The sequence below is a fragment of the Brachionichthys hirsutus genome, chromosome 24 (genome assembly GCF_040956055.1).
Source record: "Brachionichthys hirsutus isolate HB-005 chromosome 24, CSIRO-AGI_Bhir_v1, whole genome shotgun sequence".
Taxonomy (NCBI): domain Eukaryota; kingdom Metazoa; phylum Chordata; class Actinopteri; order Lophiiformes; family Brachionichthyidae; genus Brachionichthys; species Brachionichthys hirsutus.
In genome coordinates, this window is record NC_090920.1 from 656,407 (window position 1) to 673,018 (window position 16,612).

At 54.2% G+C, this 16,612-nt stretch overlaps 2 protein-coding genes across 2 annotated transcripts in view; one reads left to right on the top strand and one right to left on the bottom strand.

The window, feature by feature from the left end:
* LOC137912213 (sodium channel protein type 2 subunit alpha-like) overlaps nt 1-8,543 on the top strand; it is an 8,709-nt gene extending 166 nt beyond the window's left edge. The window contains exons 2-20 of the mRNA XM_068756562.1: nt 6-264; nt 479-793; nt 906-1,229; nt 1,320-1,452; nt 1,531-1,769; nt 1,855-2,028; nt 2,208-2,564; nt 2,638-3,120; nt 4,989-4,991; nt 5,075-5,207; nt 5,298-5,452; nt 5,526-5,699; nt 5,822-5,944; nt 6,077-6,352; nt 6,423-6,476; nt 6,556-6,693; nt 6,850-6,954; nt 7,046-7,316; nt 7,396-8,543. Coding sequence (XP_068612663.1) covers nt 6-264; nt 479-793; nt 906-1,229; nt 1,320-1,452; nt 1,531-1,769; nt 1,855-2,028; nt 2,208-2,564; nt 2,638-3,120; nt 4,989-4,991; nt 5,075-5,207; nt 5,298-5,452; nt 5,526-5,699; nt 5,822-5,944; nt 6,077-6,352; nt 6,423-6,476; nt 6,556-6,693; nt 6,850-6,954; nt 7,046-7,316; nt 7,396-8,543 — 4,864 coding nt within the window. The remainder of the gene's footprint in view (nt 1-5; nt 265-478; nt 794-905; nt 1,230-1,319; nt 1,453-1,530; nt 1,770-1,854; nt 2,029-2,207; nt 2,565-2,637; nt 3,121-4,988; nt 4,992-5,074; nt 5,208-5,297; nt 5,453-5,525; nt 5,700-5,821; nt 5,945-6,076; nt 6,353-6,422; nt 6,477-6,555; nt 6,694-6,849; nt 6,955-7,045; nt 7,317-7,395) is intronic.
* Nucleotides 8,544-11,245: 2,702 nt separating this feature from the next.
* LOC137912214 (cysteine/serine-rich nuclear protein 3-like) lies at nt 11,246-13,449 on the bottom strand. Its single transcript, XM_068756564.1, has 4 exons — nt 13,299-13,449; nt 12,797-13,053; nt 12,417-12,728; nt 11,246-12,175 (listed from the first exon to the last, which is right to left on the bottom strand). The coding sequence occupies exons 1-4, from the start codon at nt 13,447-13,449 to the stop codon at nt 11,246-11,248; spliced, it is 1,650 nt and encodes a 549-aa protein (XP_068612665.1).
* Nucleotides 13,450-16,612: the final 3,163 nt, after the last annotated feature.

The window sequence follows — 16,612 nt, forward strand, 5'->3', positions numbered from 1 at the left end:
CGAAGTCAAGCGGCCTCTTCCTCTTCTTCTTCTGTGGTGTCTCTTCCCTTCCGTCAGACGCTGCGCGCGGCAGGAAAGCCCTACATGGTCTTCTTCGTGCTGGTGATCTTCCTGGGCTCCTTCTACCTGGTGAACCTGATCCTGGCCGTGGTTGCCATGGCCTACGACGAGCAGAACCAGGCCACCATCGAGGAGGCCCAGCAGAAGGAGCAGGAGTTTCAGGCCATGCTGGAGCAGTTGAAGAGGCAGCAGGAGGAGGCGCAGGTAGAGCGTTGGTCTTTTGAGGGTTGAGAAAGAGGCTAAAGGTACCTTCTGTATTTGAAAACATTCAGGCGTCCATTTTTAGAAGGTGTCTCAGACTCTTCGTGCTGCTGCTCTCGGCTGCCAGGCTTTCTCCTCCTCTCCAGTCTGCGAGAACCTTTGAGACGGGCTGCGGGGTAGCCATGACAACTGTGCTTGTGCTCCGATTGGCCGGCAGGTTGCCGCGGCGGCTGCTGCGGCGGCTGCTGCGGCGGCGGCAGCCGCGGAGAGCGGCGAGTACAGCGGGAGAGGCGGCCCCGCCTCCAAGTCCTCCTCGGGGACGTCGAAGCTCAGCTCGAAAAGCGCCAAGGAGCGACGCAACAGGCGGAAGAAGAGGAAGCAGAGGGAGGAGGAGGAGGAGGAGGAGGAGCGGGCAGCCCGAGACAAGTTCCACAAGTCGGAGTCCGAGGACAGCATCAAGAGATCCAGTTTCCGCTTCTCCATCGATGCCAACAGGCTGTCGTATGAGAACCGGTGTTCCTCGCCCAATCAGGTGGAGCGGAGCAACCGAGGGGTTAAAGTATAACCGATGACAATAAAGCCAGGGATCTGAATGCCCCCCCCCCCCCCCATCCCTCTAACGCCCCGTCTTCTCTCCCCGCCAGTCCCTGCTCAGTGTCCGGGGGTCCCTCTTCTCCCCCCGGAGGAGCAGCCGGGCCAGCCTCTTCAGCTTCCGCGGCCGGGCGCGCGACCTGGGCTCCGAGAACGACTTCGCCGACGACGAGCACAGCACCTTCGAGGAGAGCGGCAGCCGCCGGGACTCGCTGTTCCTGCCTCGCCGCTACGAGCGGCGCTGCAGCGGCGGCAGCCAGGCCAGCCTCGGGGCGCCGCGGATCGCGCTGCCCGCCAACGGAAAGATGCGCTGCGCCGTCGACTGCAACGGCGTGGTGTCGCTGGTGGGAGGAGCTTCGGCGACGACGCTGCCCGAGGTGTCTTCACGTTTTAAAATCGTCCCGGCACTCGCCACGGCGCCGCTTCGGGTAGCACGAGTCCCTCTTTATCGCGTGTTTATTTCCCAGGGGACGACCACGGACACGGATCTTAAGAAGCGGCGCCCCGGCTTTCGCCAGCCCCCCATGGATTATCTCGAGGAGCCGGGCGCCAGGCAGAGAGCCGTGAGCGTGGCCAGCATCCTCACCAACACCATGGAAGGTCAGCCTCAGACCCGGCGCGGCGCGGTTCGGGCTTCACGCCGTTATTCCATCTTCATGTCCTGCTTCTTTTTCCCAGAGCTGGAAGAGTCCAGACAGAAGTGCCCCCCCTGCTGGTACAGATTCGCCAACACCTGCCTCATCTGGGACTGCTGCCCCGCGTGGTTAAGAATCAAGGAGGTGGTCAGCACGGTGGTCATGGACCCGTTCGTGGATCTGGCCATCACCACCTGCATCGTCCTCAACACGCTCTTCATGGCCATGGAGCATTACCCGATGACCAGGGAGTTCGATAACGTCCTCTCGGTGGGCAACCAGGTGAGGGCGCCGTCTTCCCAAAGCGGCCGACGGAACTCCAGAGAAGTAGAGCCCCCGACCCCGACCCCCCCGTCTTTGTCTTTAGGTGTTCACGGGCATCTTCACGGCAGAGATGTGCTTCAAGATCATCGCCCTGGACCCCTACTACTACTTCCAGAAGGGCTGGAACATTTTCGACGCCATCATCGTCAGCCTGAGCTTGATGGAGCTCGGCTTGTCCAAAGTCGAAGGCCTGTCTGTGCTCAGGTCCTTCAGATTGGTAAGGCGGGGGCGTGTCCCTTTATGCTAAGCTAACTGCCGCCCCAGTCGAAGGCCTGTCTGTGCTCAGGTCCTTCAGATTGGTGAGGCGGGGGCGTGTCCCTTTATGCTAAGCTAACTGCCGCCCCAGTCGAAGCGTCGCTCAACAAACAACCACTCTCCGTGTTCTCTCCGGAACAGCTGAGGGTCTTCAAGCTGGCCAAGTCCTGGCCCACGCTCAACATGCTGATCAAGATCATCGGCAACTCGGTGGGGGCCCTGGGCAACCTGACCCTGGTGCTGGCCATCATCGTCTTCATCTTCGCCGTGGTGGGCATGCAGCTGTTCGGCAAGAGCTACAAGGAGTGCGTGTGCAAGATCTCCGAGGAGTGCGAGCTGCCGCGCTGGCACATGCACGACTTCTTCCACTCCTTCCTCATCGTGTTCCGGGTTCTGTGCGGCGAGTGGATCGAGACCATGTGGGACTGCATGGAGGTCGCCGGGCAGAGCATGTGCCTGATCGTCTTCATGATGGTCATGGTCATCGGGAACCTGGTGGTACGGCGCCCTCCCGCTTTTACTTCCTGTAGTTTGGAATCGCGTCCTCAGAATCCCCCCCCCCCCCCCCCAGGTGCTGAACCTCTTCCTGGCCCTGCTGCTGAGCTCGTTCAGCGCCGACAACCTGGCGGCGACCGACGAGGACAGCGAGATGAACAACCTGCAGGTCGCCGTGGGCCGGATCCAGCGCGGCGGCGCCTTCGTGAAGCGCGCGCTGCGGCGCTTCCTCCAGAGCCTGTGTTTCGGCGGGGGCGGGAAGGGCCCCCGCCTGGCCCGGGAGGGCAAGCCCCTCGACGAGCTGCGCAGCAACGGCAAGGGCAACTGCGTCGCCAACCACGCCTCGGCGGAGATCACCAAAGCGACGGAGGGCGACGGGCGGCCGGGCGGGGGGGGCGCCACAGAGAGGTACCCGATGGAGGAGTGCGACTACATGTCATTCATTCATAACCCCGCCCTCACGGTCACGGTGCCCATCGCTCTGGGCGAGTCGGACTTTGAGAACCTGAACACGGAAGACTTCAGCAGCGACTCGTCGGACGCCGAGGGCAGCAGAGAGGTAAGACGGGCGCCTTGTGGGACGACGCTGTTTAATATTCCAGCTGGGGGAGGGGATGGGGGTGGGGGGGGGGGGGGCATTCTAATTAAATAATTCACGCATTTCTAGCTACGCAATGAAAATGTGACGTCTCCCGTTTGCGTGTCCGACCAGGGACGAGCAGCGCCCCCCTAGCTAGCGTTCCCCCCCCCCCCCCCCCCTCTTTGCCTGCTCACTACTGCCTGTACTTACTTTGTCTAACCCCCCCCCTGTTTGTTGCAGCTGTGTCACAGACGCTCTCAAGGTTTTCAGGGACAGGAGACTTGTAAGACCACTTTACTGTCCCCTAGCACGAGGACACGTCTGTCTTTCTCATACCTTCGATGGATTGCCCATTTTCGTCCTTTGTCTGGTCCGCCCTCCGTCCCCAAACAGCAGCACACTCAATGCTGTGCTCTTTTCAGCCCCCCCCCCCCCCCCTTCATAATGTATCAGGCTGTATTGCAGTCACAAACCATGAGGAATGAGCAACGCCACCGTTTTCCCATCCCGACACGATCTTTGCTTTTGATTTCATCGCTTGGTTTTGGAGACTCGACCGCCATCCGACACCTCGAGGAGGAGGAGGAGGAGGGAGATGAAGATGGAATGAATTTTGCTGTAATTTGACAAAATTCATCCGTCTGGTTCATAGCCCGTGCACACACACACACACACACACATGGAATTTTCTTTTCTTTTTTGCGGATTTTCTAATTATGAACACATGAATCAATTTTTGCAGGGTGGCTAAACTGATAACACGCGGCACAACGTGTTCAATTATACCCGTTTCTGATCTTTCTTTGCTTTCTTAAACACTAAAATGGTAGAAAGCCCATCCCAAATTAAACCGTGGCCACTCTCCTGTGTGCTTTGGGCCGCTGTTATCGACCTTCCTTCCGCTGCAACCGTCTCCCCACCGACTCACTAGTCTAAGAATAAGAAACAAAAAAAAAACGGTTCCGATCGCCGCCCGGAAGGAGAGACGGAGAAACACCCCGGCCAGAAAACGATCCACATGCTAGCAGCATGCTTCCATCGCCCCCACGCCGTATTAGCTGGGTCTCCACGGCAATCAGAGCTGCTGCACTGTCTACGATGACATGTTCAGACATGAGGCCACTTGACACCATGTTTGCCCAAAGAAAAACAGAGAGGATGATCTACTGGGGGGGGCAGAGAAGAGCCAGGCTGAGGGAGTTAGCCTCAGAAACAGCAGCATGTGTTTTTATATATTACTGAAAAATGATCAAAGTAGTCCTGTATGTTTTCTGGGTATGCATGGGTGCCAATCCAACACAAGTGGGAGCCCCCCCCTCGCCCCCGCCCCCGACATGCTGTCTTCTAAACAGTGCACAGTGCTGGTTTTTGCTGGTAAGCTAATGTGGCTGCCCGTCTACTTCAGTCCGAACAGAGGGAAGCTTGTTCACTGCTTTCAAGGAATGGAAATAACGTGTTTTCATGCCACTGAGGAAGACGAGCGGCCCCCGTGTGGGTGGATCGAGGGCGGGGGGGTTTGCTATTCACAGACGCTGTTATTTAAAAGGGAACAAATTACAAAGCAACTCGTGGGGGGTCATTTTCAGTGGACATGAAAAGACAGGCTCATGGTCTGCTTGGTCCGGTTTCAGGCTTGGATTGATGATGCACCGGAACACTTGCATGCACTCGACCTCGCGCTGAGGTCACATCAAACGTACCCACAGTGCATCCCCCCCCCCCCCCCTAACCCGATCAAACCAATCACAGGAGCCTGTAGGTACATTTGATCGATGCTGCATGTGACGGCGATCTTAAAGCGAGCCACGGCGGCGCCGGACGACACGGTCGGAGAACCGCCGGCTCAGAAGGTCGGCTCCAACGGCTGAACCTGTCGTTTCAGGCGCCGCCCCGTAACTCTGTGCCCTCGTCTGCTTCCTCGTCCACGCGGAAGCTCGACGGCGAGCCCCGGCGCCCGAGCTCGTCGGAGGGAAGCACGGTCGACATCCGGCCCCCGGGCGACGGGGCGGACTCGGTGGAGATGGAGCCGGAGGAGTCGCTGGACCCGGAGGACTGCTTCACAGAGGGTGAGGAGGAGAAGAAGAAGAGACGGTCGGTGATGTGAGTCAGATTTAAGTGAACTACCGGGGGGGGGGGTCGCTTCCGTGCCCCCGCAGGCTGCGTCGGCCGGTTCCGGTGCTGCCAGGTCAGCGAGGACGGGCCCCGGTTCAAGAGCTGGTGGACGCTCAGGAAAACCTGCTTCACCATCGTGGAGCACAACTGGTTTGAGTCCTTCATCATATTCATGATCCTGCTCAGCAGCGGAGCGCTGGTGAGGGGCGGGGCTGGGGGGGGCGGGGCCGAATGAGGATCTCTCGGTCTCTAACGGTGGCGTCCCCGCGCAGGCGTTCGAGGACGTCTACATCGAGCAGCGGAAGACCATCAAGACGGTGCTGGAGTTCGCCGACAAGGTCTTCACCTACATCTTCATCCTGGAGATGCTGCTGAAGTGGGTGGCGTACGGCTTCGCCAAGTACTTCACCAACGCCTGGTGCTGGCTGGACTTCCTCATCGTGGACGTAGGTGGCGCCGGGCGTTAGCCTTTATGCTAGGATGGGCTAACGTCGGTCGCACCGCTCCATCTCGTTTGATTCTTTATTATCTCCGTTTCCCGTCTGACCTTTTCTTACCTTTTCTCCAGGTGTCCCTGGTCAGCCTGGTCGCTAACGCGCTAGGCTACTCCGAGCTCACCGCCATCAAGTCCCTGAGGACGCTGCGCGCCCTCCGGCCCCTGAGGGCGCTGTCTCGGTTTGAGGGCATGAGGGTAAGGTCGTGGAGCTTTTTAAGTCGGCGCCACCTCGCCTCCCGGCTCAATCAGCTTAAGGCTCCGCTGATTGGACGATTTCCCGCCTGATTGCGAGCTCGCTCTGCTCCCCCCCCCACCCCCCCTCCCCAGGTGGTGGTGAACGCTCTGCTGGGCGCCATCCCCTCCATCATGAACGTGCTGCTGGTCTGCCTCATCTTCTGGCTCATCTTCAGCATCATGGGCGTCAACCTGTTCGCCGGGAAGTTCTACTACTGCGTGAACACGACCACGGACCAGACGTTCCCCGTCGAGGCGGTGGACAACAAGTCCGACTGCCTGAACCTGGCCAACGACAGCGCCCGCTGGAAGAACGTCAAGATCAACTTCGACAACGTCGGCGCCGGGTACCTGGCGCTGCTGCAAGTGGTGAGTTAGGATCCGCTGTCGGGGGTGGGGGGGGCAGACAGGAAGTCACGCGTCTCTCATCTGCGCCCAGGCAACGTTCAAGGGGTGGACGGACATCATGTACGCCGCCGTGGACTCCAGAAACGTAACGTCCTCGTTTCTAAGGCGAAGCAGATTGTTTCTTTTTTTTTTTTTTTAACGCGCCTCCTTCCCGCTCCTTTCAGCTGGAGGACCAGCCGAAATACGAAGTGAACTTGTACATGTACCTCTACTTCGTCATCTTCATCATCTTCGGCTCCTTCTTCACCCTCAACCTGTTCATCGGCGTCATCATCGACAACTTCAACCAGCAGAAGAAGAAGATGAGTGCCTTTGAATTCGGGCCGCGGTGGCTTCTGGGTGTTCCCCCCCCCCCCCCCGGGCCCCGGTGGCTTCTGGGTGTTTCCCCCCCCCCCCGGGCCCCGGTGGCTTCTGGGTGTTCTCCCCCCGGTTTTAACTTCCTGCTTTGCTCTCTTTACTTCGGAGGTCAGGATATCTTCATGACGGAAGAGCAGAAGAAGTACTACAACGCCATGAAGAAGCTGGGCTCCAAGAAACCGCAGAAACCGATACCTCGGCCGACGGTACGTCTCCGGCTGCCGGCGGGACGGCGGCGGCGGGAGACCGACCTTACCGTTGTCTCCCCCCGCCCCCCCCCCCCCCCCCCCCCCCCAGAACGCGTTCCAGGGCTGCGTCTTCGACTGCATCACGAAGCAGGCCTTCGACATCGTCATCATGATCCTCATCTGCCTCAACATGGTGACCATGATGGTGGAGACGGACGACCAGACGCCGGAGATGGACGCCGTCCTCTACCGGGTCAACCTGGTCTTCATCGTGCTCTTCACCGGCGAGTGCGTGCTGAAGATCGTCTCCCTGCGCCACTACTACTTCACCATCGGGTGGAACATCTTCGACTTCGTGGTGGTGATCCTGTCCGTCGTCGGTGAGGGGACGCCCGCGGCGCCGTTTGTCCTCAGCCGGGCGTGAAACCCGTCCTCGAATGTCCTTCTTCCCTCTTTCAGGAATATTTCTATCCAAAGTCATCGAGAGGTACTTCGTCTCGCCGACGCTGTTCCGGGTGATCCGCCTGGCCCGGATCGGACGCATCCTCCGCCTCATCAAAGGCGCCAAAGGCATCCGGACGCTTCTCTTCGCCTTGATGATGTCACTTCCCGCCCTGTTCAACATCGGCCTCCTCCTCTTCCTGGTCATGTTCATCTACGCCATCTTCGGCATGTCCAGCTTCGCCTACGTGAGGCGGGAGGTCGGCGTCGACGACATGTTCAACTTCGAGACCTTCGGGAACAGCATGATCTGCCTGTTTATGATCACCACCTCGGGGGGGTGGGACCGCCTGATGGCGCCCATCCTCAACAAGAAGGAGCCCGACTGCGACGGCGCCGCGGAGCACCCGGGCAACTCCTACAGGGGCGACTGCGGGCAGCCCTCGGTGGCCATCTTCTTCTTCGTCAGCTACATCATCGTCTGCTTCCTCATCGTGGTCAACATGTACATCGCCGTCATCCTGGAGAACTTCAGCGTGGCCACGGAGGAGAGCGCCGAGCCGCTGAGCGAGGACGACTTCGAGATGTTCTACGAGGTGTGGGAGCGCTTCGACCCCGGCGCCACGCAGTTTGTGGAGTACGGCAAGCTGTCGGCCTTCGCCGACGCCCTGGACCCGCCCCTGCGCATGCCCAAGCCCAACATGATCCAGCTGGTCTCCATGGACCTGCCGATGGTGAGCGGCGAGCGCATCCACTGCCTCGACATCCTGTTCGCCTTCACCAAGCGCGTGCTGGGCGACGGCGGCGAGATGGACGCGCTGCGCGGGCAGATGGAGGAGCGCTTCATGGCGTCCAACCCCTCCAAGGTGTCGTACGAGCCGATCACCACCACGCTGCGCCGCAAGCAGGAGGGCACGGCGGCCGCCATCATCCAGAGAGCCTTCCGGCGCCACAGGAGCCGGCTGGCCGTGAAGAAGGCCGCCGCCCTCTACAGGGAGCGGCTGAGGGAGGGCGACCGCGACCCCGACAAGGACGTGATGGCCGTCGGCGAGAACTCCACCTCCGACAAGACGGACGTGACGCCCTCCACGGCGTCCCCGCCCTCCTACAACAGCGTGACCAAGTCGGACAAGGACAAGTACGAGAAGGAGAACCGGAAGAAATGAACTTCATAGAGAGGAAGAACAAAGCATCAGAGACATGTTTACAGCTTTCAAACGGGGGGGGGGGGCATGGGCGTACGCTTGTGATTCTCCTATTGGCTGTTGTTAAGTCGTCTGTAGCTAGTGCTGCTGCTACTATAAATCCAGTGTCTTGAAGCTAATCAATCGATCGATCGATCGCTGTGTCACTAAACAAATACTCGCCATTGTTCCTTTCTTTGGTTTCAGCTTTCTCTTTTTCTACTTTTTTTCCGCGTCTTTCTTGTTAGAATTCATCCGATGCTTTCGCTTATTGGACTCCTGCCCCCCCCCGACCCCCATTTCAGAAAATAAAAGCTGAATGTATGCAAGGAATGAAAATAATTTAAAGACCTTTTTTATTCTCCTCTGTCCATTTTTCCCCTCCCGAGAGTCAGGTGTTTGTTAGCTTAGCTTAGCACGAACACTGGGAATGTTACCCCGTGGGTTTGGGGTTACACCAGCCATGGGCACATGCTTGCCCCCCCCCCCCCAGACAGCCACTCCTTTGCATCCATCCCTGCTTTTTCATTCCTACGCGGCGTTAGCGTCTAAATTAGCAGCAGCTTCATATTTATCTAACGCACAGACCCGAGAATGATTCTCATCTTCCAGCTAACGCTCCTTCCTCCTCCTCCTCCTCCTCCTCCTCCCTTTTCCTGGAGCTAATGAAAAAAGGAAATGTCTCAAATAACGACGCGTTCAAAGGTCATCCTATCGTTTGTCCGGCGCGTCCCGTGAAGCGAGCGGTTTAAATGTTTGTATATAGCGTTAGCTATTTGGGTCCACAGTATGCATCACACTTACACTTTGATGTAAGAGCACTTTTTAATCCCACTCTTGTGTAATATTCCCGGTGCGACCGTGCGGCTGGGGTCTGCGGGTTCTTCGCGGTTCTCTTTTTCCTGTCGATACGATGCGTCGGGTTTCAGGTTGTTGTTTTTTTCCTGCACTGTAACGTATGATGTTTGATCCCATATCTGTAGATACCATGAAGCCAGCTTGTAGTGTTTCAGTGAACGACTGTCCGCTCATATCATATCAGTTTAAAGCCAAAAGAATAAAGGACATATTTTTTTGTAAATGCTTGTTTCCTTTCTCCCGCTTTTCTTTTTTTTTTTTGGTGGGTCCTTCGAGGATCATCCGTGTGGCTCCAGTACACGCTAACACTTGACGATGTATTGATTTGCAACATGTGACTAAATTGCAGTTAGTTATAAACCAAAGATGTGGCAACAAAACACAAAATAGATTTCCAAAATAAAAGTATTTTGGGAAGCGTTATTGTGGAAAATCTGCATCAATCACAGAAATAAATGTTTGTGTTTGAAATGAAGACAAAAGGGCGACCTTCCTCTTCCTCTTCCTCTCCACATACTGGAAGAGGAAGAGGAAGGTGGTGATGGGAAGCCGATACGACCCCCATCCAGCCGCCCCGCCTCCAGATGCTGTGCTGCTGCTCTCCTCCTGTTGCCTGGCAACCTAACGTTACAGCTCCGCCTGCCTGTGATTGATCAGCAGCGGCTCCTGATTTACCCACAATGCCTTGCTGTCCGGCGGACACACACCTTACCAGGAGAGGCCAAACATCTGGAAGCAGATGTAAGTCTTTGTGAAAACGTTTTGTGTTCTTCAGCCACATTTAAATTACGTTTGCTGACGTCAAGAACGAAATCCACGTCACAGGCTTTCCCGAGGCAGAAGACGCGCAATCAACAGATTTACTGACGTCAGGAAACCAATTATTTAACCCCTTGATTGCTGAGGGACGCCAGCGCGAGATGAGGTCACTTCTTAAACCACAGGCGCCATCTGCTGGTCGAAAAGTAGAACGCTCGTCGTCTTTGAAACGGCAGCTTTGTTATAAATGAAACGCTGTTAAACTGAGTTGGGTGTCAAAAAGTGGTTTTAATTCACACACTCATGGATATGTACAATTATTTTACATAAAACATGAAAGAAAGGTAGTCCTATTACGCTGCACAAGTCTTAAATGATGAGGGAACTGCAAATAAGTGCAGTGTAATCATTATTAAATGTAGAAAATAATAGATAATTTTACTAAAGGCTTTTAGTGGAACTGATTTTAAAGATGAAATTTAAAAAAAGGAGGTTCAAATAGAAGAAACGGAAGAATCGATGTAAAATTAAGGAGCAAACGACAAACTGAAAGATGCTAAAACGTGTCCGGCCTGAAGGGAGTCGTTTGTGATGTCACAAATCAGTTACTACCAGAAAGTAAAACAATATCGATACTTTCAATTACATCTTCAGTTAAATCCATTCTGTGGGGAAAACGGGAGAATCAGATGTTTTTATCGTTTATAGTTGGCGGTAAACCTCTGACACAAATCCAACACATGCTATACGGAACAATTAGCAGCAACAATGAGACACTGGAAGAAGAGTGAAATAACACAAGCACCTCCAAATGCTTTGATTTGTCACAGATGCCAGTCACGATCATAAACATGCTGCGACGGAATTATTGAACTGATGTACGGAAACACCGATATGTCATCTCTGTCACCTAATCTAAGCGTCTCTCTGATTGGCTGAGAGACAAACTGAATGGAAATCGGATCCTTCCTTTCGACTGATCGGAATTTGTGTGATTCCTTCCTTTCCCTTGAAGTGCACTTTATCCGGGAGGAACTGTGGAGCCCGTCGCCCTCGGGTTCGAACCATCAGGTGCTGTGCGAGCCGGACGCTTTCGTCGTCTCCTCCCTCCTCCCCTCGTCCGATTGGCCAGCGTCCCCCTCTCGGGGGCCCACGCCGGAGTGAGTTTGGAGGGTCGGGGCTCCTGTGGGGCCGGGGAAATGGCAGTAGGGTTCCGTGTTTATTTTGGACTCTAATGCCATTTCCACCGTGGGGAGTGTCGGGGGGGCGGCGCCGGTTTCGCTCAGAAAAGTGGGCGTGTCATTCACCGAGCGGTCCGTTTGATAGCGCTGCATGCTGAGGCCCATGGTGGAGTAGCTCAGCACAGAAGGAAGTGGAACCGAGTACGGCGGCGGGCCCATTCCATGCAAGGAGTCATCCCAGTCGTCGTCCTCTTCGTCTTCCTCCTCCTCCTCGTCGTCGTCATCCTCCTCATCTTCTTCGCCGTCCTCCGAGTCGATTGTTTCTAAGCTGTGTGTGCTGCAGTCCGACAGCCCGCTGCAAACGCTGCCGCCGTCCTCATCTTCCTCATAAGCTTCATCCTCCTCCTCGTCTTCTCCCTCCTCCTCCTCTTCCTCCTCCTCTTCTTCTTCCTCCTCTTCTTCTTCCTCTTCTTCCTCCTCGACCAGATGCAAATCCACGTCGCCGGCGTTTTGGAGGTGCATGATGGGAATGTGCGGCGGGCCGCTCGCCAGTGGGAACTGCAGCTTCGGCCGCTGCTGCTGCTGAACCAAGGAGGAGGAGTCGCCATGGAAACCGTTGCCGTTGGTTACAAGCTGCAGCTGCTGCTGCTCTGGCTGCTGCTGCTGCTGCTGCTCCTCACGGCTCCTCTCCAGCTCCAGCTTCATGATGGTGTGCAGGAAGTGGGTGCGGACCCGGACGGGGTTGAACTCCAGGCGCCCGGCGGCGTTGCTGCAGCCCTCTTTGGCGCAGCCGCAGGGGAAGGACATCCGGTCCACCTGAGGGACGGAGAGGAAGCCGTCACCGTCGTAACTCACCGAAAAAGCTCAATCTAATCGTAAGCTCTGCGTGAATTCTTATGTAGCTTCAGCAGCGAACTCCACCGCCGGCAGGATGCTCCGGGTTTTCTGACGCTTCCGCCGGTCCGGTTCTCTTAACGTGTTTTGCTTCCACACGCCCGTTTCTCCTCTCACACACAAACACACGTAGAACGATGTAGTATTTATAGACGGGCCTCACCACTCCTCCATTTACCTGGCACTTAATGCCGGCCAGGCTGCAAGCACAGGTCTCCGGGTCGCATATCCCCTGGCATCGGCACTCGCACTCCTCCCGAGACGTCCGCAGGGCACGCAGCTCGTGCTTCTCGTCCACATCGATGCGCCGGACCCCCGAGGAACGGAGGAGGGCGCGGCGCCGCCTGGTAGTCAAAGGCTGGAGGAAGAAGTAGTCGTCCACCTCCGTGTTGTCGACGTCCAGGTCGTCCTCAGAGATGTCATCCAGAGTCAGGGTATCCGCCTCCGTGGAGGACACGGTGCCATTCCTGGTCAGCTGGAGGACAGAAAGCCAGTGTTGAAAGTAAAAAGTCCCCTCCACTCGGTCGAGACGCTTTCACCGACTTTTAGCTTGATGCCGTTGAGTTTCTCCTCCTTCAGGTGGTCTCTCAGCATGTTCCAGTGGCTCTGCTTCTGTTCCGTGGCGAACTCCCGGAGGGTGAAGCGCTTCACCCGGCTGTGGCGTGGCGACATCCCCAGGGTGCTGCCACCCTGAGTGGGCACGCTGGTGAAGCCCTGCCGGCGGTTGAAGTAGTAGACCGTCACGCTCTCAAAGTGGACGTTGCGACCGCGGAGTCGCTTCGGCGGCTGCTGGGGAGCGGCTGAAGTACAGATGGAGGGGCGGGGTTAACTTCTGGGATGACATTTTGAGCTTTTACAGGTGGTTTAAAATATGCTTCTCATTAGGAAGCTAAAGAAAACAGAATAATAGGTTCAAGTATAGAGCAGTGTGTCATCAGCATAGAGGTAGAGCTCGATAGGTATAAACAACAAAAACGGTCTTAAACCAGATCCTTGAGGGACGCCACAGCAGGGGGGGGGGGGGGATGAGATAATGTGACCTTACAGTCCAGCAGTCCAGACGGGACGGGGTGGTTCAGGCTGTCGCTGCTGTTTCCGCTGTCGCTGCAGGAAACCTCGTCATCTTCAGACCCCTGCAGGGACAGGTAAGGGGGCGGTCCCTCCTCCAGTTTCCTCTTCAGGATCCCGCTCATCATGTGGCTCCTCCCACTAGTCACACCTGACAAAAAAAAAAAGATGAGGATAAAGGCAGCAAACGTTGCATCTGTTACGTTTACAAAGTTGAACAGCTATTTTCTCCATTCATCTGTCTTAAAACAATTTTGTCCACAAACTGGTGCAGAATTTAAGATTTGTCTTTAATTTAACACTGCTAGGCAAATAAATAACACTTTATTCTTTACTTCAGTTTCACATTTGTGAGGTTCTTAGAGGATTACATCATATGCAGCAGAGCTAAGCGCCGGCCTGGCTTCTCCTCTCTCGCAGGCTTTGTCTCCTTTCTCCTCCTGTCCACCTACTGCGATCCAATTATTTCCCTCTGCTGCCTTCTCTTCTCTTCTCTTCATTTCATTTCATTTTTATTTTTTATTTACCCTCCCTGATTATTATTCCCTCAGTCTCCCTTCTATCTCCAGCTCTGCCCGCCGTTCGGTCGGTGCGATCGCTGCCTTTTCTGGAAAGATCAGAGAGGAGACATTGAACGCATCATCCTGTCTCCTCAGCCTGGGAGTCGGAGTCGAGCTTTCTTGACCGATGCCATTTAGAGCGCACACACACACGCACACACACACACACAGACGCCTCCTCACGTGTCTGCATGCACGGACATCCTCCCACTCCCCCTCACATATCAAGGGAATTCTTATTGACAGATGTAAATCAGGATCCCCCCCCCCCCCCCCCCCCCGCCGCTGACCTGTTTCCTCCTCTGGTTTCCAGGAAGTCCTCGACTCTCTCCTCCGCATCACCCAGCGATCACCAGCAGCCAAACATCCTCATGTGTCGTGATGATGCAGAGAGAGCTGCCATGATGCCTGCTCTCTCTCTCTCTCTCTCTCTCTCTCTCTCTCTCTCTATCGTGCAGCACCGAACACCTCTGTCACCGTCTTATGCTTCGTCCCTCTGCAGCCTCATCCTCTTGCTGTCAGCGCTCTCACCGTCTGCTCTTCCATCACTCTGCATCCCTCTCTCCTTCTCTCTCCCTCCCTCTCTCTCTATCCTTCCTCTCACAAAGACTTGTTAGCTGGGAGCTGCTGCCGGCTGGAGCGCTGGAGCTTGACTGAGGTGAAGCAAGCCCTTGGAGATCGCAGGGAAAGGGGGGGTAGTGGATGGATGGGGGGGTGGAAGCTGTAGATTCTCTTACCTCTTTTTTATTTTTTTACCGACAGGAGCATTAAACAGTACAATTATCGCAAACTTATTTCCTTTTTTTTATTCCTTATCATGTCTTCATATTTTTTTCTGCCATCCAAATCTGCGTTTTTGTTTTTCCCACCTCTTTTTGTTCCTCCTCAAGCCAGTTTAAAATTTAAATTCATCAATGGAGAGAAGAATGGATCAGATGACATGCAAATAATAACAGTGAAATCAATCATTTTTAAGCATGCGAGATTGAGATCCGATCATTATTGATCAGCTCGTCAGGCTCACCCGTTTTTATCTGGGTATAATTAAACAATAATAATTCAGATTTGTTGCCTTTGGATAGAGAATCAATAATTAATTCCTGATCTCCGGGTCACAGCAGAACCAGAACCAGAGTGGACTGGTTATATTTGACCTCATACAGGTGAGCACCACGCCAATGACTATAATGGCCAGTGTTGCTAGGCAACATAGTTTATGTTGTGTGTGTGTGAGAACTCCAGTCAACAAGCAGAATGAATGACAAACACAACTTCAACAGTTTATTTTCTTTTCAGTTAAGATTCAAACATAGTATTCAAGTTTCTATATGATATTTCTAACCGGTATAATCTTAAAGTGTTTTCAGTTTTGCTCTCCTGGTTTTCTCCTGGCAAACGTGCTGGGGAGACGGAGCCATCCTTCCAATCAGCTTCCATGGCAACGGGCGATGGGAGGGAGGGAGGGGGAGGCATCGGGGATGAGTCGGAGGAGGAGGAGGAGGAGGAGGAGGAAGAGGAGGAAGAGGAGGCAGGGGTCGGGTTGTTGCAGCTCCGAATGTTGAAGCTTTGGGGGGCTGGAGGAGAAAGAACACGGTGTGAACACAGGAAAGAGAGTCCATCCGCTGTTACCACTATTATGGGATGTATCCATTTATCCGTTATTACCTAAAGGATAAATCATCTTCTGTTTGCTCTCATTAGATTTTATTATAGTATTACGTTTGAGACACTTTTTTTTTAGAGCAGTTAACATATCTTCCTCTCACCTGGTGCTTGCTACTCCTCAGTATGTCCACCAGATGGCGTAAGAGTGACGCACACCCGTTGGACACACACACACACACACACACTTATTGCAATGAAAGACCTTGAACCCAGAGTTTGAAATGAAGGAGGTTGTCATGACAACCTCCGTTGTGTTGCACGCAGGAAGAGTTTTAAAGTTATTTAAGAATAAATAACTTATATACTGTATTTCCGTTGTATTGATTATCACAGGTGTTTTATTTTGTTAAACGACCGGACGTAACATTCGCCGACCCCACGTCACGACGTAAGTTTTCGTCACGTTACACTTTCCAAAAACAACAAGCCCGCGAACTAGCGAAAATTAGTAAAACACAAACGTCTTAACAGCTTTACAAGCTAGGAGAAAATGAAGAGGAGCCGAAAACCTCCCCAAAAAAGAGAGTTTAATTTAACAGACATTTAAGAGCCACTTAAAACACGGCGTCATCAACAGGTGACTCGTGTAGCGAGAAAATGACAAGCCAGCTAACGAGGCGCCGAGGCCTTTAAAGCTGCTGCGACACGTCAAGAACCCGGATGAAGATAAAAGAAACGTGAAGGACGGAAGAAGCAACTCAACGAATGCGTGAGTAGATGTTTAATTATTAGTTTAATTATCGTTTAATAGTTATTACGAGCTGGGGACCAGTTTAATAATTTAGTTCAGTAATTTGTGAGCAACAACACTTTAATGTGCCCCCCCCCCCCCCCCCTACGAACACAATTTGACGTTCCTACATTTTATAAGCCATAATGTTTTGGTTTAAAAATTATAAAATGACATCACCTTTATTGATTCCAGGATGTGTTTCTAACTAGTGACCAGCAGGGGGCAGGTTTGACGTTGTAATTTGATGAGATTAATAACAAAAGAACCTGATTTAAGGAAATCTGACACTTTTACGGCATCAAAGGCTTATCTTAGTAGATTTCATTATTAATT

Excerpts from the sequence above, each read along its gene's own strand:
- LOC137912214 (XM_068756564.1), bottom strand. The coding sequence starts at position 13,449 with ATGATGAGCGGGATCCTGAAGAGGAAACTGGAGGAGGGACCGCCCCCT. Across the intron at positions 13,054-13,298 it reads CCCGTCTGGACTGCTGGACT|CCGCTCCCCAGCAGCCGCCG; the intron begins GTAAGGTCACAT and ends TCTGTACTTCAG. Across the intron at positions 12,729-12,796 it reads TCAACGGCATCAAGCTAAAA|CTGACCAGGAATGGCACCGT; the intron begins GTCGGTGAAAGC and ends TCTGTCCTCCAG.